This window comes from Branchiostoma floridae, chromosome 10 (assembly GCF_000003815.2).
Source record: "Branchiostoma floridae strain S238N-H82 chromosome 10, Bfl_VNyyK, whole genome shotgun sequence".
Classification (NCBI taxonomy): Eukaryota; Metazoa; Chordata; class Leptocardii; order Amphioxiformes; family Branchiostomatidae; genus Branchiostoma; species Branchiostoma floridae.
The window spans coordinates 15172369-15198817 of record NC_049988.1 but is presented as its reverse complement, the minus strand read 5'-3'; the positions used below and the strand labels follow the sequence as shown (position 1 = coordinate 15198817).

The following is a 26449-nucleotide window of genomic DNA, read 5'->3' as shown; positions in this document are numbered from 1 at the left end:
CTAGAGAGATGTGAAGAAAGGGCACAGTCATTGAAGAGTCTGTTGTTTCCTTTCACTGGCACATCAGCGCCCTTGAGTTCTCGTCTTAGGGTTAAAGGCTGTCGATAAGGACACATAATCCCTCCAGATGTTCTTGTTTAGTTAGTTGGATAACTTCTGCTTGGATGTCAACCAAGATGAGGAAAGTATGATACCAACCGATGGCAAACACATTGTAACAGCGCTTTATGCGGTTTCAACAAGCACTGCAGTGCCCCAAGCTAGGCCAATGTGGGGACTGATCATGACTGCATCACTTGTATTGGAAGTAAAATGGCATGGTAATACTTCCCTCTAACCTAATAAACATCCTAATAAGTACCACTGCGGTTTGGCTTTTTTGGCACCACTAGGCTGTTACAGGAAAATGAGTGATGTCGAGTGACCCTGTGACGTCACTCCTAGCGACCACCTGCTATGTTATGGGTATGTTCCATGTACCCATCGTTGGCGGAGGGGAAGCTGGTATGTGATGTCATTGCCTTGCGGACAACTCAAACACAACTGGGCGACATCTCACTGCAAGGTTTGTTTATATTATAAGCGATTTTACAGCATATCAATATATTAACCTATAGCTACTCAAAATGAACTTTCATCAAGGTTATTTACGTTACAATTTTATACTGTAGGAAAGGCACATGTATGCAGACTATGCGCAGGCGTTCTCAGTTTCTTTTAGGTGCTGTAGAGTACTTGAATGCATTGCCTGTATTTCTTAGTTAGGCAGGTTACAATTGCCAACAACTCATACTGAGGATATAAAAATCCTTCTTCGACCAGTTTTAAAGGTAAGGCCACAGCAAGAAAATTTTATGGATGACAACAGCGCGCTCATTAATTTTCGTCTTATTAGTATCACTAAAATACAGGATGAAAGCCTTGTTAGTTGTGATGCCACGTTTTGTCACTTCGAATCTTGTTACGACGTTCATAGTGTATATTTTGAAAATCTTGCCACCTTGTTTTTTTACCCATCTTGTTTTTTGTTTTCGCGCTATCTCATTATTTTTGTACTCTGCATAGACTGTCATCCACAAAATTTACTTATTGTGGCTTACTCATAAATTTCATACCAGAGGTTCGTGTATGTATGCGGAAAGAACAGCGTAAAATATTTTTAGTAGATCGTTGTCATAGGATATTACTAATCATTCAACTTGCGTGACTTTGACTAAGCTAATCGTAGAAAAGGAAATTCCTTTGGTGTGTGGGACGTTTTTGTGGTTAGATGTCGTCACATGTAGCTCATGTTATTTCACTATAGTGGGTTTGTGCTTCTTTCGTCTGTTTTGTTATGGTGCAATTACTTGTTTTACTGGCTTCTCCAACTTACAGATGCATAGAATGCTCACCCGTTAACCAAATGGATTTCTAGTTATTGTGATCACAGGTTATTTCAAAAACTTTTATAGAACTGTACAGATAAATGATAAAACTTGAGTATGGAATGCAACAATAGAGGATGAAATATAGCCAGACTTCTTTATCGAGAATTGATTTTCATTGATATTCTCGTTCTGCAGTACGAATTTGGTGAGAACTTATCACAAATTGTTGTATTGATGGGCAATCTATCACTACGATGCTCGAAGAAAAGTTAAAACTGTATAAATATAGCGATATGTGACACAAAGCAGTTTAATGAAGTCATTGACCTTCTTTTCTGCGAAACATTCCTCACACATGACACATTGTGTAACATTGGGTGCATGTCAGAGACTTGTTCTTTTTTTAAAAAAAACATGACGCTAACGCCAAAGTCCAACGGAAGTAACCGCCCACTTTTACAGGTGACCCATGCCCATAACAACATTAGGTAGATGTGAAACGTCAATGGAGTCGTAGAATTGATTGTTTTTACCTGTAAATATCACTAACAAGATACTGTATAACGTTAAGATAGTCAGGATGCGCTTGTCTTACACTGAAACCGTTTTTAAGACACGTTCAAATTTGACCTTCGATGACCTGACGCGTTGCTAGTGGCAACGGGTCATAGTTCACGACCACATACAGTCACACATATTGGAGGTACTTTCCCACCATCATCACATACGCACACAGGAAACACTTAAAATCAATGATCATTCCTTCTCCCTCCCACGGGAATATCTTTTTTTATCGGCTATAAAAGACACTACCTCTACTACAGTCGTGCTCATAGTAACAAGCTTCGAGCTACCAGGACACAGATTCAAACTTGTAAAGTGAGATTGTCAACTTGTCGAACTTGAACTCCTGAAAGTTTGTGGATCAGCTGCGATCCACAAAAAAAGGTACGTGTTTTTTCTTCAATGTGAGCTTTATGGTAGCTAGATCTTTGGCTCGCGCTGTGTCTTTTTCATATTACACAGAACAAAACAATACGATATGGATCCAAACTTTTATTGGTCCAAAGGGGCACGTTAAGTATGTAATATTAGCTAGTCCGCGTTGTCGTTAGTTCATGTATTTTTGATACAACATGTTGTAAAGTATATCGATCTTCACGTAAATGTGTGGGAAAATAGGGTGAGGACTATTACGATTAGGATAGGGGGATTTATCATCAGAGTATTTGGCATGAATAGCGGACGGCAATGTGTTGATACCGGAGGATACGTTTGCTAAGCTAGAGTTAACGTTATATCTCAAATGATAAAGCTACTTCCGCTTTGAAGTTTACTCAAACTTATTGACTTACGCAAAATGCTTTGCAGCCTTCAGCCAACCTTTCAGTTTCAACAGTGCAGAATGAATTAAGAAATGTAATTGAACAGGAACATGTCGGTATGGTTAGGTAGAAACACACTTGTGTCAACTCTGAAACGGCATTGTTATACTCAAGGTCTGAGTAAGGGTATACACAATGTAATAGTGTTTGGTTTCCGCGGTTTAATGTATCGAACAAAGATGCTTCTGTACGGTAGTTGGGCTAACAAGTGTGTATTCAGCAGTACAAGCAGTCATGTACAAGGGTAAATGAGAAATTGGTTAGGCTGTAGTATTTCATGCACTATTTATAACGTTATTGCTATCTCTTACTTTGTCTACTTCTGTGTGTATGTATCTCTGTGTGTGTGTGCGTGTGTATGTTTCTGTGGTGTGCCGAACAAAGATTTTCTTTGCACCATAGTTGGACTAACAGGTATATGTTAAGCATGATAATGTGACAGAACTGGTGTCAGACCTTAAATATTTGTGTACGTGTAATGCTGTTTTCTCTCTCTCTCTTCCTTTACCCCTCTATCTCTCTCTCTTTATGCGCCTGAGTGTTTCCTTCTGTGTGTGTCTCTTTTTGTATCTTTCACACATCAAGATATACCCTCTCATATGTTTGTGGAGAGTTGGACACTCAGGCAACTCTAAACAAGTATGAATAACCTCTATGGAAGAAGTGATGATAATATTGCACGTCATCTACCCACAAAATACCTGTAACCGCCTTGTATGCTTACCTATACTATATGTATGCTTATACAATAGAATTATTTCTACACCATTTGATATGTAATACGTTCTCCTAACACATGCCTTGTAACCACTAAGTGCACCGTAACTCAATTCTGTCAGAACACGCAAGGCTGGAATTCTAAAATATTCAACAGTACAATGATGACCTTGAACTTCGTTTATCAATGCCATGTAACAGCTGTAATTATTAAGACCGACAAGTGTATGAATAGGTAAGTGAGGACAGCACACTCACTTATTCACGGTGACAGCTCTCCCATTTTTACAAAAGCATCCCCGGAAGTAAAGAGAGGATTCTCCATCCATGTCACCATATTTGGAAGCATCGTTTGATTATGACGTCATGAGGTACCACGCTTCAAATGCCCAACAGTATTTTAAATGCTACGCCCTTTTGGGTATACACAAGGGAGCTGTAAAGTTTGTTATGGCAAATATTTTAATTGATACATACATAGATAGATCCATAAGAATCTAGAAAAATAGGGTAGAGATGACAATATGAAAGAGAGGAGAGAGGGAAGAGAGAAAAAGAAGAGAGAGAGAGAGAGAGAGAGAGAGAGAGAGAGAGAGAGAGAGAGAAATAGCGACAAATTTTGTTTCCTTATATCTTCAGTTGAGTCATTGTGCAGACATAGATCTAGACCGATCAAATGTTGTTTCGTGAGCTCTGTTTGGGGGCCGCTCCTCTTCCGGTATGTCGGAAGTATTAGATGGGCGTATCCTAGTAACGGTGCAATCGGTATATAAGTACATCTATTTCACGTGCGGAACGCGTCAGTACTAGAGAGAGCTCCGTCTGCACAGAGAGTGAATCGGTGTGGACTCGATACCAGCTCTTCAAAGCGCACGTGTTTTTCCAGGTAACTGTTTGTTTCTTAACAGCCAGGTGGCTTACTGTAGTAGACCAAAATTTTGATACATTTGAAAGAGATGCGTTAGAATTTGTCTGCTATATTTTGAAATCGTCGCATCAATGGAGAATTTGTTTCTGATATTCATTTTTTTTCACAGAAAGAAGTTAAGAATACAGAAGAATACAATAAGAATCTAACAGGTTGCTGCTGTGTGAATTGTGTTCTATCTTGTACATTCTACTCTCTATACGTATATTGGTGTAAAATATAAAGACAGCTTCAGCGTTAGTAACATACCTTAGGGCCTATAGACCTTTGCGTAGGGACATTGTTCAATGTTCTTGTAATTGAATGGTGGAAACCCTTGCGTCATACTTCTATAATATAAAGTCCTTGAGTCAGAAAATGGCACTGTTTTCACCTGTGTAATTTGAGACAGTTTGGCCATGCTACCATTGTTTGTCTACAACAGTACTTGACGCCTCGAGCGACATACCTGCATGGGTGAACGCCCTTTTACTTAACGGCACGTCCCATTGGGCCAAGGAAATGGCCAGGGTTCGTCACAAAAGTTCCTGGCGATCCTCTAAAAATAATCCTCTTATTATACACACTGCCTAATAGCAAAAAAAAATTGCCTGGAGAAGAATGATAAGAAAAGGATTGTTTTCAGAAAAAAATATCTATTCAAGAAGCCGGCCGATTGAATATTTTACATCATCAATCTAACTTTGATTTGATTTAGATAAAACATATTCTAAGACGATCCCGCCAAAAGTGTGAAGGTTCAAAGGTCACCTATGACGCGGTTGAAAGGTGAGACATAACAACTCACTTTGCGAGCTTTACATAACATACAGTCGTATTTACACAAACGGAAGGCTTTTGTGACTTAGGAGAAGAAGTGAATTGTCTCAAGAAGAAAAACGTGTGAGAGCAAGAGGGTCTTAGGTTCACAACGCCAAGAAGCAGCTAGAACGTCTTAAGATGTATGAATGTATCTGATTCTGTGATACGATCTGCGCCAGTTATAAGGTAAGACATGCGTTCTAGTTTTAGTTGTCTAGCTGTACGTTTGAAAGTTTAGGAACTTTGCGGTAACGCAGATTGTCTTAAACGATGCAGACTTGTATCAATTGTCAATTCCGCCCACTTCACTGTGAGAGCTCTCCTCATAGTGTTGATTTTAGAGTTAATAAGAATTGTCCGAAACGTTGTTACTGTAACCCGAATACTAATTCAGAACCTAGGTTTGTGACAAGTTGATTAAGATCAATAGAATGCCGTCCATATTGTTTGACAGGGCCCTTTGAGTAACATAAAAGAAACCCGACGCACCTGTGAGTTTCAAAGGTGTTAGTTTAGCTGTGACGTCTTTTACGTTATGCAAAGGTCAGGGTTACTCTAATGGTTGATCAAATAACAATAACAAAATACAAAAGTAGCTATAGCTCTAACAGTCGATTTCTCCATACATTTAGCGACAGGTTTCTTGGAGATAATCTGCAGGCAGATTTACCAGTGGCATAAGATAGTATCAAAGCTGGCTAAGGAGTTAAGCCGGCCAAAGAAAGTCATCAGCCACTCCGGTAGCCAAACACACTCCTAGACCGGCTTCACTCCTCTGGCAGCTTTTCATACAATCTTGTGCTACCGTAGGATCTGCTTGGATATTACTTGAAGCTGTTTCTTCTATGTGAGGATCATCCCTTTCGACGCATTGTCAGTGCATTGCCGTTCCTTTATACCAAGGACTTTATACATAGTATCCTTCTTCACACTAGTTGAAAGTATTGCAAGCTTAATGAAATTTTCTTTCATACAGGACGTCGGTCATTTCCATAAGTCCATACATAATACACCCTTTTCTAAGTACAGTTCATTCGTTTGCTTTGAGTACTGCCGCAAAATCCCCCACCCCAAAAACTTGAAAGTCTACAAACTCTGTTAAGTCTACAAACACTGGTTAACTGGTTAAGTTTGTCCCTACATTCCTAATCTCTAAAATCATAATGAAATTTTTGGTCTTTTCAAACCCTGGCAGCTTGTTCAATAGGGTCTATTTGATAAACAATGGCTTTGTTGTATTGTAATTCTTATCTAATAGTAAGCAGCAACAAATACATTTCTTTGCCACGCATACGTAAACCAGTATTTCAGTGATTTTCCTTTAATAGTGGTGGAGGGGTTTTGAGACTGTTCAAAGACACATGGGGGCACCTGTGCATAATACATAATTCACGCTACATAATAGCCACCGTGTAGTACGACTTGTTTTCATTGTTCTGGAATATCTTATTATTGTGGTCTATCACATTATCCAGCAGCCGGGACTGTTACACAAAGAGAGCATAATCAGACAGGTGACTAGGAGCTTGGAAGTTGAAAGGCTAGCAGTACTAAATCTCTCTATGTTTTGCCCAGCCTTCACCCTGCTGTAAATGCCTACATTTATAGGTGGTATCACACTGCACTTGCGGCACCGGTGCGGCACTGCGGTGTTCGAAAATAGCTCAACGAATTTCAGAGATAAAGAATTTTCTTACGTTTTGTGTATTTTGTTGTCTTCTAAGTCATAAATATCTAAATAATAAAAAAAAATCGTCGAAAATATCACAACAGTGCCGAAGTGAAGGAACCTCGCAGTGCCGCACCGGTGCCCCAAGTGCAGTGAGATATCACTGATGTCATGGAATTCACGAGAGAGACTTTGATAAGAAAGGGTGGCCACCACAGTATGTGTGCCCCAGGGCTATGCTATATAGGTTATGGCTTGTTTTTAGTTGTCAGATAGATCTGAGGCAACAAAATGTTGTAGCGATCTCGCCGTATAGTACTATAAGCACATGTTCCTTTTTTACAGGTTCTCAATAAACATGGGAAAAGATATTAGATAAAATGAACAACCTGCGTGTCTTTGTTCGAACCTGCTCGAACAAATGCGAGTTGTCGTCAGGCTTTTGAATCTGCAATGCGACAAATTATCATAAATCAAATTATACTCACAAGACCAGTCATTCGTCCATATTTCTCTCTACAAAATTAGTCCATTCTGTAAGAGGTGTGACAGTTGTAGATTGTTCCTGCTATTAGAGACACATGCATAAGAGGCAATCTGTCAAACGCCTCTCAATCTATGTTTCCGATCTGCGTTACGTTGTATCGGAATTAGAGCTATGTGTGACCAGTGGGTTCCCTGTTCCCGACGGGTAGAATGAATGTCCTTAAATAGCACTTGGCTAGAGTATGTCATGTTGCCCTTTGATATATGCTGGCATCGCACGTGAAGAGGGGGCTACAGAGTATTGCGGTATGTCTATAAAAATCCCTCAAAGTGTCACTGGTCAATAATAAAGGCCAATACGTCTTATGGTTGCAATAGTTAAACAGTTGTACCAATATTGGCACCAAAGAGTAACTTTTTTGTTTCCTCTGTTTCAGGGACAAAATGGCCGACAACATCAGCAACACCAGTGATGACGTCACAGGAATCCCAGGATTCTGCAGTCCGGTTGGATGGGGGCCTACCCAGCCTGGTGGCCTCCTCACGCCTTGCCTTGTAAACGTTCTCCTGTATAACCTCGTGTACGTGCCAGTCTTAGGCTACTGCATCCATCGCTCTATCAAAGTCTTCAGAAGGGCGTCCTACTCACAGCCGCCATATTTGCGCCATTTTTGGAAGATCGTCTTTGCCGCAATCGTCCTGTTGAGCGCTATTATCGAGTTTGTTCTAAACCTCGTGTACAGGGTGCAAAATCAGACTCATCTGGCTCACGTGCTTATCCATGGTATCGTGGAGATCATCACGTGGTCCATGTACATTGTGACGATCCTAGCCGAAGCCACGAGGTTTCATGACAACAACAAGTTTCTGTTGTACTTTCAGAAAGTCATCTTCATTCCAGCCACTATCGAGATCTATGGCATCAATCAGGGCAAGTTCGGGTCATTAACAGTGGGGGAAGTTGTGATCTTCAAGATCAAGTACGCCTTCATCTTCATGACCACGTTGTGGTCCTTTCTACGGTACTATGTTGAGTTCGGGTACCGCCACCTTCGTCCGATCGATTTTGTGTACGAACCAGTGCCTGCAGACGACAGCGAGCACAACGGCCACACGGTGGATGGTCGATTGCTGCTTCCTGGGTACAAACTTCTGAGCGCCCAAAACCACAGGCAAGACGTAGAAGGTGGATACACACACGAGAGGGGCTACTATGAGAACTGGAAGGGGGTCAAGTTTGGAGCGAAATGTATGCTGGCACCTGCAAACAAAGAAGAAGTCATCAGGATTGTAAAAAAGGCGGGTGGCGAAGGACAGAAGGTGCGCATCATCGGATCTGGTCACAGCGATGACTCCATCTTGACAACAAGCGGTTACCTCGTTAGTTTACACAAGATGAAGGAAATCATTTCCGTCACAAAAGTCCATAACTGCTTCACGCCGGAAGGAGACCAGTGCTACGACGTCACCGTCCAGGCGGGGAAGTACTTGAAGGAGTTTTTCGAGGAGTTGGCTGAGAAGTACGACGTCTGCCTGCCGATAGCAGGGGACATCAACGAACAGAGCGTGGCGGGAATCATCGCTACTGGCAGCCACGGGTCGGGCGGCAGGTTCCCCTCCATCTCCAACTACGTCATCGGCTTGGAGATCATCAAGGCAGATGGGGAGATTTTGAAGGTCAGTTTATGCCTTTTTGTCAGATGGAGGGAGGGGGGCATGTTGGCATTTGTATGGAAAGACATTGGTAGAAGATCAGTTTATTTGCATATTCTTGTTTTATCTATTCTTTAGGAATGTGTTATGGTATGGAACAGTAATTTGGCTTAGTTAGTATTTAAAGCAATCCCCTTTCTTTGGCTTTCAAGTCATTTTCATACCAGTTGAGAAATAAAGCCTGCACGATGATTGGTGCAGAATATTACATTATATAGATTGAACCGTCCTTGGAGACAAGGTAGAGCTCAGACTTTTAATTGCAGGTTACCAGAATGAAAGAAACAGCACTAGTTTGACTTGGGCGGAAGGGTTAGAATTGTGAGCAGAAATCTGTCTGACAGAAATTTACTACACTTGTTTTCACAGTTTTGGTTACATTTATAGGTAAACGTTGGATTCAACAATTAACATTTCCATGCTATCTGCAGGTGACACAGGAAGACCCGAGACTGTTGGATGCGGTGCGCGTGCACCTTGGTGTGTTCGGTGTCGTCACAGAAGTTACGCTTCGCTGCGTGCAAAACTATCACATCAAGAAGGTAAAAGAGCTTCCTTCGCAAACTCCAATGCTATCTAGCTCTACATGTCTTCCTTACTAAGTTGAACAAGTCTATAGGAAATTATTCAAGGTGTAGAATGCGGTATTCTCGAATGTTAAACGAAGACGAAATCAGCATTTGTTAAAAAAACAAGAATGTGTTTCAAGGATTGAGTTTTTTCTGTTTTGATATTTAGGGTTGAAACTTACAATGAAATTTATTTTGTCTGATATGATATCTGAGACTGAGTTATTTCATGTTTTGAATATTTCAGATAAGACGGGGTCGGGTCATGGATGAGGTGTTGGGCGAGCTGGAGACGAAACTGAGGGACAACGAACATTTCGAGTTCTTCTACTTTCCACACACAGACAAGTGTCAGACGGTATCTAGTCACAGGTAAGATTTATCCGACAACCATTTAGATCAGGAAACTCTTGAATCATTTAGAATAATACACACTTGCTTTAGAGACATTAGAATTACAATTTTGTTGTATGTTATTCTTTTTACAAAACCTGCCCACAGGTACTATGTATTTGTGTCTAATGTGGTTGCCATTGAACAGAAAACATTTTACCCCCATTTAAGATATTCGACTTACTCGACACTAACTCGTACACTACGTAACGCTAGTTCACCTTTATCCACGGGGTAACCTATATCCGTTGTTTTTCAAAACAGTGCATTTAGGCACATCAAGTCGACGGGTGGTAGTTTTAAGCTGCAATGTACTGAAAATATTGCAATTTAAAACCAACGTCCGTCGATGTGATATCCCCAAATACCACGTTTTTAAAAGCAACGGATATAAGTTACCCAGCGAATAAAGGTGAGCTGGCGTTACATGCTGAATCAACGATGTATGTCTATGGTTTAGACCGATTGTATACCCCTATATATATATATATATATATATACATATGTATGTATGTTTGTATATATATATATATATATATATATATATATATATATATATATATATATATATACAAACATACATACATACATACAGACATTCATACAAACATCTGCTAGTCTGTTTAAAGTGCATATAACAACAATGCCATGTACATTCCTTCAGATGTTATTGTAAAGAAAACGACGACCCGAACGATGACTGTGTGGAGCCCAACAAGTTCAGCACCTTCACGACGTGGTATGTGGAGAACTTCGTCCTCCTGGCCGTCCACCGGTTCGCCAACTACTTCACTAGTATGACGGTGAGCGAGGATCACTTCCTTGAGATTACATTCTTCCTCCAAAGTAATTGAATGGTAATTTTATCAAATTCCATATCGATATCCATTTGTGAACTGACATGATAGGAACAAAGACAAGGATTTGCCCGAATGTAATGTCAATTTGGTTTTCTAATAATGTCTATTTGGCTTTCTCATAATAACTTATTTACTAGAACATGCAACTGAAAAAAATATATTACGCACTTCTCAAATCGGAATGAACCAAAGCATATGTCACCTGTCCTGAACGGGTCAAAGGCTCTAAAGATCTAACCTGATCCTCCTTTGGCCTCGCTTTAGTGCAAGATCGAATACCTTCCTTTAGATTCTCGCGAGAGCACTTTTCAAAATGGCGGCCCAGAATCGAATTCGTGACAATTTTTGTGACAAAAGCAACCTTTTTATTCCAGCCGTGGACAATGAAGTTTCAGACCCTGTTTCTTGACTCCACTCCTATTTCCGGTCCCACCACCCTGGTGCAGTCTGGGAACGTCAGGCTCGAGAGGTTCTCGGAGATCGAGATTGCCATACCGTACGAGAGGTGCAAGGAGGCGTTTCAAGAGGTACACAAACTAAACAGTTAACAACGACAAGAGCACATTTTGTAGCATTAACCCTTGCTTTGTTTTAGATATCAACTGATATCAAGGTGTTATGCAGTGAAATATACACTACACACTTGTATATTGCGTACTTTATGATTGAGTATGTAGGACTCATGTGAAAATGTACTGAACTTGAAGCTGGATTCAAATTGTTATGCTTTTAGAATTTAGAAAATGGCGTCCAAAATTATAGTGCCTAGTATAACTTGCTTTGGAAGATGTAGTGATGATCTTTGCATATGAGCTAAATGCAGCATTTCGATTGTGTTACATGGAATACTAATAAAGGCTAAGTATCATTACATATATGTACATATAGTGTTACAATTGGATAAACAATACATCTGGAGTTATGCTATCATTATATCTAACGTTTACATGCCTATATGATAACACATTCAACTGTTTTGAATTACAGATCAAAGACCTTATTGAGGAGGCCAGAAACTGGCAGGAGCCGTACATGTGTAACCAGATCATCGAGGTTCGCTTCTCTCGGGGAGAGACCAGCTACCTCAGTCCGCTCTACCTGCAGAAGTAAGTCTACATGCATTTAGTACAAATGATGATATGGTTTGTAGCAGGAAATTCAAAACTCTTTTTTTTTTTACTACTTACAATATGCAATTGCAAGTACTAGTTCAGTGACAAACTGCAAGTACTAGTAACAAACTTATGTTTTGATTTACAAATGCTAGAGACTAGAAAGTATGCAGCTGCGACAATCAGCCAATTAACATTTCTGACTCGTGGCAAACTTGTAATTGTAAAGGAAACTAATAAAGCCATAAGTTGAGTTGAAATAGACAGACAAAAGGCCTTATCCAAATGTAATATGTGGGATTGAAAACCATCTACTACCATTATGATAGTTCATTTGTGTGTTCATTTGTTTGTAGTATGTGCAAAATTGTTGATAAATCTAAATGCACGCAGCACTGTACTTCAATAGAGTTTGAGAAAATTGAATCATTCCAAGCTTTTACTTCTCCAGATTACCAGAAAGACCAAAAGGCGAAGAGTGGCGACCAGACTTCATGTGGATCTCACTAAACGCCTACGACGAGGGGACAGCTTACAGGAGGTTCTTCTTACTGACGCAAAGTACGTTTTGCAAACATGTTTAGAATCATTGCAGAATACATGCAGACGGTTTAATCTGTAAACTTGTAAAGCAAGATAAAGGCAATTCTTCTAGCTGAGGGGAAGCTGCTCTGTTGATGTGAAATACTAGTATGCTGCTATTTCAATGTAATAGGAATAATTTGTTATGTAGTATTACGAATCAAATGTGGATTGTTAATTTATGGTCCTTCATTACTATATTGAACCAAAGACTTCTATAATTATGATTGATTATTCTTCTGAAAAATGTAAAAAAAAAGGCATCATAATATTTACTCAGATCTTTACCAGCTTATCCTGTTAGTATGCTGTTTCAAATGATGAAAAATTGTTGAAAACACAGTCATATATACAATAAAGTATTATTGTTGTAAACAGTCTCTGTTTTCTCTCCTCCAGATATCTTGATTGACAAGTACGGCGGACGCCCTCACTGGGGCAAGCAGACCTACATGTCGGCACGACAGCGTGGCCGATGTTTCCCGAAGTTTACCGACTTCGTGGAGGAACGCCTGAAACACGATCCGACCGGCATGTTCGTCAACAGCTACCTGGCCGACGCCTTCCTCCCCGAGGGCAACGTGTGCGGCACGACGTGTGTGTGTAAAGGGCCTTGCCATTGTGCCATTCTGTCGGGTTTGCATTCCCCACCAGTTAGAGAGTGTCCTGTGGATGTTTTCCGCTTTGAAACTGTTCGGGAAAGTGATGTGTAATTAATAACTATTTGTCAACAGACATTTAGAGTTTAGAGAATTCTTTATGTGACCAGACCAAGTGTCAAGTTGATTTGTACCTTGAAAGCGATGCAAGAATGTACATAATTCTCTACATTGCATTTTGTGATTGAATCCCTTTTTGGACTACAGATTCTGTTCAGTAACTGACGAAAGACAGTGGATGCTAATTGAAATATCTAACTGTTTAGAAACTTATCCTGCTGCTTGAACAATTTTGTATTGAGTACACTGTATAAGGTTTTTTAGTCATGGGTTCAGTTTGTAAAATAATAATTTTCTTCTAACATATTACTCAACATTCACTGACGATGCTAAGCAAGGAACTTTTTGACAGCTGATAGAATTAACCATGATTCAAGACAATGTTTTGTACTATTCCAGAACTTGGGTAATTTCTTGGTAATACATGTACTTGTTTGTATAATTAGCAGATACTTTGGTACCAAGAAGTAACAGATTTACTCATGATAGAAAGATAATCCTTTTTACTTCAGCTACTAGTTTAATGCACCAAGGACAAGATGCTTGTGTTACATTAAGAAAGTATATATTTCACTGGGTATTTGAAATATGTTTATTGTTTAGGTCCAGTTATCGGTTGTCACTTGTCAACTTAAAAATGTACTGATTATCTATTGTCAATGAGGGAGCTATATGGTGTAAATTTTCATGTTATCGTGTCGAAAAAATGATTTTGTGATGCTATTGTCCAGAATCTGTATATAATTGAATGTGTACATTACCAAAAATGCCAATGTTCTATTAAGCGGTTTTGTCGTATGTATGCTGAACCTTTAACGAGAGAGTCCCTTACGACTGTTTGAATGTTTGGGTGTGAATTCTATTGACATAATCAATCTTTATTGCACAACAATTGTACGGGTCCAATGTATGGCAAGTTTGAGAGTAAAACATGTACAGAGCATCAAGAAAAATATCTGCGCAGTTTGGCTTGTTTCGATATTTTCGTACTGGTGTAAGACAAATTTCTATGGAATAAGTGTATACAATAACGTAACAATGTAAACCGTCTAGTCTCTGGATCTATCTGTAGTTTCTACGTATATTACGGGGGAGGGGCAAGTCGGTGGATATTGAATAGTGCAATGATTTTAATGTTGATGTCAGTGGGTCTTGTGATTTTAGTAGACATTACATATGTAGTTTACGTGTCTTAGATAGTTCATTATCTTCTGTACACTCTCGTAACGTAAAATTATATGTATAAGATAGTCTGACCTAGCTTCTTCAACAGACTATAGAACCATCAGGAATTCCTTCAGAATGTTTCAGAGCGCGCAGGAATTCCTTCAGAATGTTTCAGAGCGCGCACTCGTCTCTCCTTCTGTGCCAAACTGTGCGCGATAGAATCAGGTACTAAAACTGGAGCGTAGCGTGCGTATTCCAATGGTTAGAAACTGATGTTGGATTTGTCCGGGGTGGGGTGTGTGATCAAATTAAAATCGCTGGGACACTGCGCAAGAACGTTAAAACAGGAACAAGGCAGAGAGAAAAAAGGACCACCCAACACTCACCGGGAAACCTCTTCCTGTGGTCTCTGGTAATACGGAAGTGTGTCAGAAGTTGCGGTTTTGCTTAAAATCTGATTTGTCATGATTATAGGGTAGTTTGTTTAACACAAGTCTCACAACACAACAACATCCTTGTAAACTTTCAGCAAAAACAGAATACAAAATGGGACGGGCCTTGGCTGTATCAGCTGATAATAGCAAATCTATTGGAAGTAAAAACTATGAGACGGAATTGGGTAATATAAACCGTCTCAAGAGGATAAATTCACTATCTGGAAAACTTCTGAATATAATCATAACACTGACAGGACTGACCCGTTGCCCTGAAAGGTTAAGTACAAAAGTGCTGTGACATTCATCTTAATTACGACAGAATCAACAACTGTGGCAACGTTTCTCGTTCTATAGCTAACACAGCTAAATTATTAACGACACATGAATGCCTTCTATTTTTGGTCGCAGACCTGTTATACTTTACGGTCAATGTGGCCGGTGACTTAGAATACATCGACGTGTACATGTATGGTTAGAGAGAAAAGAGTGAGAGCCCCGTTGTACCATTTGGCATTGTGCCCGTGACACAGTCTTCTAGAAAACGATACAGTGTCATATCCCGCACTACAGATAAACCCTGAGGATTATCAAGAGCGTTGTATAAACACAGAGTTCCATCGCACTTACAAGTATGGTCTGTCGTCACATCCGGGCCCTTAGGGCTCCGACAGACCAATGACATGTTAGACTAAACGGGATTCCTAGATGTGCATTTCAACACGACACAGCTTGCACGGTTATGCAATACTTCTGACGCACACTTGTGACGATCTGTCACGTACTACGACAGAGGGTTAACTTTGTTTGATTGTGTCTAGACAAGATGAAGGCTGGGAACATTTCGGAGGGGGGAGGGAAGGAAAACTCAGAGTCTTCTGACAAAAGGTAAAGAATATTCAATTTGAAATATGCACTGGCCCTCCTAGCGAATTCTCACAACGGTCATTGATGCATATGCGTGTGTGCATGTTTGTATGATGTTAATTTTGGAGTTCTGCATGCATGAGAATATGCATGGCTGCAATGTAATCAGCCAGTATTGTCTATCATGGACCGTCACCCACCAGTTTGAAAGCGTTTCTGACAAGCATGACATAAACAAACAACCATGGACCCGGGACGATCCACGGAAGCCCGTGTATGAAGTGTTGCACGTACATGTACGACCTAAGGGGCAGACGATTTGTCAGTGTCCATTTATCAAATAGAATCACTGCTCGTAAAGGCTACGTGCTGAGAATATCTGGGTCATACATGGTGCATGCACTCAGACAAGGAGGAGAAAATCGCCTTGGTGCAGCCAAGGAGATTTTTTAGAAAGCACTGGGGTTTCCATGAGATATTCTGAATGTTGAGATTTTCATGGTCATATCCAGTTTGTCCTAAAGCAGTAAAACTCGTCTACAATTTTCAAGAAAAAACACCTCAGGTAAAAGGAAGATAGGGGAGCTGTATAAGATAAAGCACATATGATGTCAAGATATCACTGAAAAAATATGACAAAGACACACCGTTAAATTCAATACATATATTAGCTCATTTTTCAAGTTTATGATGCTAGAATTAAGGAAAAATGATTAACATTTAGTTGTCTGCTAATATATTTCCGGTTTGAAATAAGGTATCCTCTAAAATCCTCGTCGTGTTCCGTTTTTTATCACACCTAGAAAGGATAGTCACAAGGATTCGTGGAACAGGTCACTACGTATGCACCTGTTTCGTCCTCTGTGACGTACTTCCGCTGAGTTTCACTTCCGGTGTCGATGACCTTTAACCCTATTCAGACCGGGGGGGGGCTTTTGAGGCCCGCGCTAACTTCGATGTCCTATAACGCCAGAACGCCTTACGCTAAAGCCACCAAATTTGGTGAGTTTTCCTAAAATATTGTTGGCAACAATTTTGCGAAGTTTGACAAATTTTCCATTTTTTCGTGTTGCCATGGCAACCGTTTGCTCACAGGCAGTTTTGGCAAAAATCACTATTTTTGGTTCTAACAATGTATTTTTCACATTTATTTGCTATATTACTGCTATTTTGTTACATAAATAAAATCTTATATTATTTAGCATATCTTTCATAATTATATATGCATAAATCATGCTAATTTGATGACGTCATCAGCCCAAAATCCAAGATGGCGGACCGTATGGCCAGGTCAAGAATAACAAGCTTATTTTCCCTTAAAATTTGTAACTACCTGGTAACTTTTCATCAAAAACCATCTAAATGAATGAATTTAGTCTATTTCCATTGCCCTTTGTGATTATTTGTTGCAAAAAAAGAAGTTTTAAAAATTCAAGGTGGTGGATATAATATGGCGGAGCCTATCTCGTATCTTAGATGTGCATGACGTCATTTTATGACGTCATTATGACGTCATCGATGTTGCTATTGGCAATACAAGTCGTAATAAACATTATTATTCTGTTATCTGCACTTATTGTTACATTTTTGTAGTATAACTTGAAGTTTTCTGAGAATACCCTTTTTTCATGGGTCCGGAAAAATATAATCAAATTGATGACGTCATAATTACGTCATCTTACGTCAACGTAACGTCAAACGTCAAATACTTGTCAGATATTATGTCGATATAATGTCCTGAAAATTTGGTGGCCTTACGGCACGTCGTTCGAGAGTTAGAGGACTTAGAAGTGGAGGGCCTCAAAAGCCCCCCCCCGGTCCAGGGATGACCAAAAAAGCCCGGTCTGAATAGGGTTAAACTTAAATACAGGCCCTCACAGCGGGAGACGGCGGCAGTAGGCGTGTGGGAGCTACTGGGCTGTATTCCATGTTACGTCGACTTTCCTCCGTTGTACCAATACACCTGCTACCTGGAGGAATTCCCACGTTTCCAACAAGTGCCCGACAAAGATTCGACTGCCACTTGGACATTCAGGTAGGCAGTGAAACCTGACGGGAGGGTGGGGAAGGCGAAATATGTGTGTAGACTAACAGGTTATGGTCATAATAGTTCAACTGGCCTATTTGGATCGCCACTGGCTAGATTTTTCAGGATTTATAACGAATCTTTACTCGTAAACTCAAGCCCGAAGGCAAAATGCAATGGAACAAAAATTTGTATCAATAACGTAAAAAAAGATCGAAACACGTCTAGTCTTTACGTTACTGAAGTGTTTGGATTCAGTGGGTAACGACTCAGTACTCCCTTGTTTTAACGACAAGTGGGTTTTGTAATTTCAGTAGAAACGTAGTAGTTGACAGTCTGTATGTAGTGCGCTGCCCGTTGTATCCTTCAGCAGGCACTCTGCATCTCCGTAACGTAAACATATCGGATAGCCTGGCCCGACCTAGCTTCTTAAATAGCTCAAGAACAATCAGAGATCCCTTCAGAACGTTTCAGGTCCCTACACGCTCCTTCTGTGCCAAATTATGCGCGAAAGAATCAGTTGCGAAAACTGGACCGACTGCTTTTACAATAAACATATGCTTGTTCAGACCACGAATGACCCCTGAGGCCTTTTTGGAATGATTACGTACGGAAGTTTGCCCCTCATTTGCATATCGACTCACAGTTTTTGGTAAAAAAAGCTGCTCTTGAACAGATCTTGTTTGATGTTACTGGCTTAAGGTAGTGGTTGCTACCTGAAATGTCTCACCGTTTCCAAAATCGCACTTAGGTACTCGACTAACTGCTATTTGGCGGTTGCATACTGAAGTTATTGAATTAAGACCCACTCGATTTCTGTGTAGCGCAAGACGTATATTTTATTACATTACGGCATGCCTCTTACCCTCTTTAAAGCGTTTGATATTGTCGCGCACGTGCTTTTGCTAAAAACCAACGTGACTAATACTGTAAGAAAAATGACTGACCTTCGTTTGACAAGGGTAAAAAAAGGAAGCGGGGTGAATTGAATTGAATGGGCGTTTAACGAAAGCTTATTACATCGAACAAAGGTGTGTCGCAAATGGAAAAAAATATCATGGGTCATTTCCGGTCACAGGTTGCCTTTCCACTAGACGGCGATCGCGATGCGCTCTCACTGCTACCTAAATAGGATATGTGTAACCTTTGCTTTCACACTGGGTATATCATACAAAACGTAAAAGTATGACTGAGAAGACAACAAAACACAGAGAGTGTAAAAATCGTTTTCTGTACAATTCTATGAGGGATACGTCAAAATTTAGGTCGCAGAGAGAGCGCAGCGAGAGCGCTGTCCTATTGGAAAGGGGGTAAAAAGCAAGCCTTCTGCTAGTTGTATGCCCTTGGCGTTGGCTATACACATTTGTAGCTGTGGGGGCGTTATGATGGTCGATCAAGTGAAACAAAAGCTCCTTGGTGAAACTAGTCAATGGTTTCAAAGTGTTGACACATGGACAGTCATGTCTAGTTGAAACTGGTTCGTGAGTCATTGTTGAAAGTAGTTTAGACAGGAGTAAAATAGCCACGTAACAAAGGAGGCCTCTAACAATGGCATAATGACTTGGTTTCACGTTAAATGGTCTAACGTTAAAACTCTGACTCAGCGAATGCAGAGAAATGTTGGTTTAGGTCTGTAATTTTCCATCTAAAAGTAGCTGAGAAAATTGTATGTCTTGCTTTCGATAAATGGGAGGGGTAACAGTCCAGTATACGAATGCAGAAAAGGTGTAAAATAACGTAGCAAAGCCCAAACAGCTGGGATAGTCACAGTGATCCATGATCCATTATCAAAGAGAGAACTGTAAACTGCCCATGAAATAAATTGGAGTTTTTTTTTAATTCATTTTTTCAACCAACCAACCAACGGAACCACGAATTGCACAACACGTAAAACTTGATAACAGGTTTCCAAGGACGAGACTGGTGCAATGTTTGCTGAACCGGTGCTCCTCTGTTTTCAGTCAACAAACTGATTACCTTGAACTATTGGAACCCCGTCAGAAACACACGCTCCGATAACAGCTACCAATCTGTATTACGATGCAATACAAATATTTACCTGTCTGATTAATAAATCATATTCCATCCTTTGTTTACAGCGTATAAAGCAAAAGGAGTGTCCTTGACTCAACTTCCAAGATGGCGGCATTCGGAAAGAAAACAAAGAACTCGAAGGCATTAACCCTTGACCCCATCGCGTTCGACCACTCTATCCCTGGGAGATACAGTCGCCAGGACAGCGCCTTAGACACACCTGGCGCAAGGAGTGATGCACCGTTTCTTAGAAACTTTATCCGGGAAGACTCAAGAGTCGGCGACTTCTCGGATGACGAAGAAGACCAAGTCGAGACCAGATGTGGATGGAGCCGGTTTAGACCGTCTTGCCTTCAGCTGTTGAACAACCCGAAAGGATTTCTTTTCTTTGTGTCATTATTCGCGTTGGTGCAAGGGACGCTGGTAAACGGGCTGATCAACAGCGTCATATCGACCATCGAGAAAAGGTTCCAACTTCCAAGCTCCAAAACAGGTTAGTTACAGAATTGGTAAAATGGCATTATCATGATTAAAATTCTGTTTATGTATATGGTCATCATGGCTGTTATGTTTGTGTTGTAGAATGGTGGACTTCTAATTCTAGAATTGCTTATGCTTTTTGTTGTAAAATTGTTTTGACAAAATAGGCTTTTTTCAAGACGAAGTTCAAGTTTAAGTCACCACAGGAACTTAAGAGTCTAGACAAACAATAACAGTCTTCTGTCACACTCTGTTCGAGGCAGGTTTCTTATATCCGTTAGGAAACGACTTTCCGTCTGTCTGTCTACTTCTGTTTGCTATACACGTATTCGGAACATAGTCAAGTAGAAATCAATTGTAATCAAATTCCAATGAACCTATCTGAAACAAGCTTATCTCACAGCTCGTAAAGAATAGACAATTATGTGCTCTTCGTGTGTAATCTCCAGATTTATTTACCAGTGACTTAAGATACTATCAAAGCATTGCCCAAGGAGTATAGCGGGCCAAAGAGGGTCAGTGGCCAGCGGGCAGCCGTTGGCCTACTATACTTTGATACAATTAGTATCTTATTGGTAAATCTTACATTGTGTGCTCATATTTAGCATTGATTTGTATCTCTTTTTTTCTGACTCCAGGAATCATTTCGTCCGGTTACGACATCGCTTTCGGCTGTTTGTCGGTGATCATCACCTACCACGGCGGCGTCCGAAGCAAGCCCGTATGGCTGGCTATCGGGGTGTTCGTGATGGGGCTCGGGGCTTTCGTCTTCTCCATCCCGCACTTCGTGGTGGGGCCGCACGAGCTGGGAGGGACGTGGGAAACCACGTGTGGCACCGCGAGATTAAACGAGACTGGTGCAGCGAGATTTAACGAGACTGGAGATGGCTTGTGCAGTGAGGAAGGCGGAGCATCGAGCTGGCTCCCTAACTTCCTCTATGTCTTTATTCTTGGTAAGTTTACGTTTGCACATGAGCAAGCGATGCAATTGCTGCCGTTGCACTCAGTATTCTTTGACAAAGTGACCGAGTGGTATACTTAGTCTAGTACTTCATTTCATGTATGTAGAAGTGACCAATGAAAATCTTTTTGCAATCATCAATTTTGCAGTCCATTGTCATCAATATGTAAGACACAAACAATGGTAAAAACAAATCGAGTAGCACACGGTAAAAGTTACCTGTTTAACAATTTTTGTGGTTTTCGTCCTCAGGCCAGCTGTTGAATGGAGTAGGCGGCATCCCTCTCTACACCTTTGGTCCCCAGTACCTGGAACAGAGCGTCTCCACAAAGTCATCTGGGATGTACTTGGGTAAGTAATCTATTATGCAATTTGGTGCTTTTCCTGTGTTTTTTACCACCATGATCATCAAAGCATGCTGTATTTTTGTAGGTTTGACCCTCCTTCGTGTGTTTTCCTGTGTTTTCGTTGTTCTCCGGTATTTCGGTGGACCATTGTCAATTGATGCACTGTCAACCATCTGCACTCGTTTCTTTCTTTCTTTCTAAATATACTTTTCATTCATAATTTTCTTTTACTCTTCTCGCCGTTCTTCTTACATTTTACCTCATTTCTCGACTTCTTTCCCAGGTATTGCTTTGAATGTACGTACGAAGAAAAAATATAGATGAAAATCATTTGCTGATTTTTTTTTCAATAGGGATTTTCTACGCCGTGTCCTACCTGGGCCCTGCCGTCGGTTTTCTGCTCGGCGGACAGCTCTTGACTCTCTACATCGACATGGACAAGTCCGGGGTCACCGCGTAAGTTCAAAAGCGTGAACAAACTGTAAACTTCTATGTTTACATGACATTTTGTTAACCTAATAAACATATGTTTATTATCATTGATTTTATTCATGTCAACTTTCAATTCGTACAGCATTAACAGCTGGACTGCCGATGGTAGACAAAACGCTGGCATTGTGTGCTTAGGAAAGAATTGACTTGAAGTTCAGATTTGTCTATCTTTTATGGTCTACTGTCCATAAGTGTTGAGGCAAAGTTCATTTGCCGTGTGCGGGCCACCGTCCCACGTGATCTCCTCTTAACTACAGTAACTTGAATACTATTGTTCTAATAACCACACCTATTATAATCAATAACCTGTTTTGACAAATGTTTCCATTTACGTAGGCCTGTTGGTGGAACGAGTGACCCACGTTGGTTGGGCGCCTGGTGGCTCGGCTTCCTGGCGCTAGGGGTCGTTGCTTGGCTGTTGGTGTTACCTTTATCTGGGTACCCAAAGGAACTGCCCGGTAAGAAATACAACTTTCACTTCATTCAAATTGCGACATAAGCAATACAATGTGGACACATAGGCAGCAGGCTGATATTGTGACCACATACATACATAACGTTACATGCAAAATTGAACAAATATCAGTAGAATGAAATAGTTAATACATTTAAAATCAATTGCAGCTGGAGCGTATGCATGATAAGCTAAGAATGTAAGACTAGGCACAGCTGGATATGAATCCTTTGTTTCACATAATCTTGTATTGCATCGGAAAGTTTACTATTGATAACAAGGTCATGGTCAGGTGAACTCTGGAGCAGTAAAGAAATGGTGAGACTTTGTAAGAAATACAGCATTTGTTTGCGTTTTTTTGTTTTTATAGAAGCATACTATTGTTATATCAGTATGTAATGTGACAATTGACATACCTTTCTCCATCCATTATTGCTGTAGGCATCGCCAAAGTACGCAAAGAGAAGAAATCTGACGTCCACGCCAACACAGAGTCCAAAACCTTGGATTCAAGCTTCGGCAAGAGCATCCGGGACTTTCCCATCGCCGTACTCTCATTGGCCAAGAATCCAACGTTCATTTTCATAACTCTCGCGGGAATCAGCGAGGGTCTCGTGCTGAACGGATTCGCTACATTCTTACCGAAGTTTGTAGAGAACCAGTTCGGACAAACAGCGAGCCAGGCCGCATTTCTCGTGGGTAAGCATCAACTGATAGTGATTTATATTGTGTTCTTATATTTGTCTTCTTTCTTTCCATTTCTAATCAAGGCAGACATTTTTGATGGGATAAAAATCACATCTGCTACAATATCATACTTTATATCAATAGTCGTCTATATATGTTGATTTTCGTTCTTCAATTGTGTACCTTTTTTCTTTTCACAGGATGTGTCATGGTTCCCGGTGCGTTTGGAGGTTGTCTGATCGGTGGAGGAATCATGCGATGGAAGAAACTCGGAGTGTCCGGATCACTGAAGCTCTGCGTCATTCTGTCGACTGTAGCGCTGCTTCTGTCACCCGTCTTTCTCATCAGATGTCCAAACAGCCATTTTGCAGGGGTGACAACGTCTTATCCTAGCGGGTGAGTTTTGAAAAATAGCTTTTAAACCATGTGTTTTGTTTATCTAAAAAGTATCTTTCTTACCTTCATGTATCTTACTTATTTCGTTGTCATTTTTTGCTTTTTACCGTTCTCTCCTTCTCTCCAACCAGAGGTTATGCTTCGGCTGTTTTTTTCGGCCTTCTAGTTTGTACCGTTTTCTTTCTTGTTTAAAACAGGAAGCCCGATAGACACTAAAACGACAGTCGGAGCCTAACATCTGCTTGAAGAATAGTAGTAGCCTCTCTTTCACTATTAATTAGATTAGCCTAGAACTGTAGTTATGTATCAGTAGATGTCATGCATTTACCTGGTACACTTGTTGCGCAAGAAATTTATCACTATTTGGAAGCTTTTGTGAAATATTTATTTTTTTTTCTATATTTTTCTTCCTTCAGTTGTCCTTCCCTCAAATATGCTTTTAGAAAATCCCAAATTTCTCAACCAGATCTAAAACACATTTCCTCAGAGCAACATCACAGACGATGGGGTCCGGTTCGTCCCTGAACGCCACCTGTAACGCTAACTGCGCATGCCCAGCCGTGTTTGATGTCGTGTGCGGGACAGACGGGGTGGAGTACCTGTCGTCGTGTCACGCCGGGTGCACGACAAGTCACGAAGGAGAACCGAAGGTACCCGAATTCGTACGACAGCTACTGTCTTTACCTAATTTATGGTTTTGGATGTATGTTTGTATAACTGGAGTTGTAGATGGACCTTCATGATATTTGGTAGGTAGATTCACTAGGAGACGAAGGTCAATTTTGCTGCGGCTGTGCAGTCGGACATATATGTATGTTTGCTATTCTTTTTCAGTGCCTACCTGTGAAATGATGCTTATTTTGACTCCTCGAAATAGCACTTGTTACAAAGTGAAATATGTCAATGTATAAACTTTGATGATCTGAAATAATAACTGATTCCCTTCATTTTAATAGACTTTTCTTGTCAAATGGTGTCTTGTATTTAGACACAGGGGCGATTTTTCTCAAACACAGCATATAGAAAATTCATCATAGGACAATGATGTTGCAGTTGTAACATGTTTGCTCCAAATCTTAATCATATCACTCTACGTATCTTTTTCCAGACGTTCAGTGGTTGTGCATGTGTGACAACAAACTCTTCTACCTCAACTATTGTCACCGCGGTGTCTCCTGGGTACACCCAACCGGAAGTGACGTCAGGCCGTTGTGGTTCCACCTGTGGTCTCCTCATGGTGTTCCTTCCGCTCCTGGTCGTCGTGATGGTGGTCGTTGCAGGTCTGACTGTGCCAGCTGCTGCCGTTACACTCAGGTATATATCTTAATGTCCCTTGTTGTTGGTCATAATTGTAAAAAAAACAAAACAATTATTCCAAGCCCCTTGTTATATACCAGTGATGCCCAGTATGGACAAATGTATAACACATAATTCATTAGATGACATAAGGGATATTCTGAAAAGATTTAGAAAATGGACTACAGTCCGTAATGCATTGACGAGATAAACATATTTACTCGGTACAATTATATACATTACAGAAGAAGAAGCACTTACATGCTGTATGTTTCAGATGTGTTCCTGAACACCAGGCGTCCTTTGCATTCGGTCTCCAATGGATGTTCATTAGACTTCTTGGTAAGTAGTCCCTTACGTTCTCCTTCATTCAAATTCCTTATAATAAATCGAAGACTTAATCCCTCTTTAATTCAATACACCTTACAACCAATCACCAAATAAATCAATACAATGTTAAGTCTAGGAACATTGATAAATGTTTTCAGAAAATTCATGCTACATATCTAAAGGAATTTTGGCTTACTCTTAAACTTTTCTGCATGTTGCAGGTTCCGTACCTGGACCCATCCTAATGGGAGCCGCCATTGACAGAACCTGTCTTCTGTGGCAAGGTGACGTCACCAGGAACGACACATGTGACGTAAGCGACCGCGGTGCATGCTGGGTCTACGAAAATTCCACCATGAGCCTCTACTTCTTCATCATCGTTGTAGTGCTTAAGTTTTTCTCCACAACATGTATGGGCTTCGCATTGTGGCTCTACAAACCTACAGATAACAGACAATCTTGCACCATGGCTTATAATGGTGAAGTTGTAACCGCAGTTAGTACACCGGACAGCAATACCTCAGATGAACTGTCACACAGAAACGGAGAAATTATTCTGTAAGAAATCTTGAAATACGTGGTAAAAAATACATTCCTATAGGCGTATTATGAGATTTGTTTTCTTATGTAAAGATACACCATTTTTATTGAAAGCTTATGTACATATTCACATCATAATGTTGATGCCTTAAGAAATATGATGATATTGTTAGTGTATACGTATTACTCCTTTACGTACAAGGGTGGAAATCAGAGAACAAATATGACATGCAATTTAACACAATATTGCGTATTGTCAAGCCAGCTTGTAAATATTTTGCTGATGTAAATGTTGAAAATGTCAGTTCCTTTGCGCAGAGTCATAATCTGTATAGACTGACTGACAGTAGTACAAAATGTACTAGAAGTGCTGAATGTTAACTATCGTATATACGTTTTGATGGCTTCTGTGCTTTATAACGGTTTTTGTCACCATCTGAACATGTATGTATGTCACACTAGCTATTAAAAGATATGTTAACCCATATATACATTGTTGTACACTTTCTTCGCAAATCAAAATAACTCCTTATGTTGATAAACCAAATGCATTTGGATCTTCTATGATTTGTATCAACACAGATACAGAAGGATTGACAAGCAATGACTAGATCATGAGAGACCCACTCTGACT

The 26449-nt window shown here is 40.3% G+C and overlaps 2 protein-coding genes across 2 annotated transcripts; both read left to right on the top strand.

The window, feature by feature from the left end:
* Positions 1-4254: 4254 nt before the first annotated feature.
* On the top strand, positions 4255-13893 carry LOC118424624 (L-gulono-1,4-lactone dehydrogenase-like). The gene is made up of 9 exons (XM_035833267.1): positions 4255-4358; positions 7794-9033; positions 9501-9611; positions 9886-10010; positions 10696-10834; positions 11266-11418; positions 11879-11997; positions 12455-12564; positions 12985-13893. Exons 2-9 carry the CDS (start codon positions 7801-7803, stop codon positions 13296-13298), a joined length of 2304 nt encoding a protein of 767 aa, XP_035689160.1. The 5' UTR covers positions 4255-4358; positions 7794-7800; the 3' UTR covers positions 13299-13893.
* A 3835-nt stretch (positions 13894-17728) lies between these two features.
* Positions 17729-26149, top strand: LOC118424945 (solute carrier organic anion transporter family member 4C1-like). Its single transcript, XM_035833751.1, has 12 exons — positions 17729-17807; positions 19898-20325; positions 20951-21265; positions 21514-21624; positions 21974-22076; positions 22449-22570; positions 23008-23265; positions 23454-23649; positions 24137-24299; positions 24758-24963; positions 25223-25287; positions 25497-26149. Exons 2-12 carry the CDS (start codon positions 19938-19940, stop codon positions 25835-25837), a joined length of 2268 nt encoding a protein of 755 aa, XP_035689644.1. The 5' UTR covers positions 17729-17807; positions 19898-19937; the 3' UTR covers positions 25838-26149.
* The last annotated feature ends 300 nt before the right edge of the window (positions 26150-26449 follow it).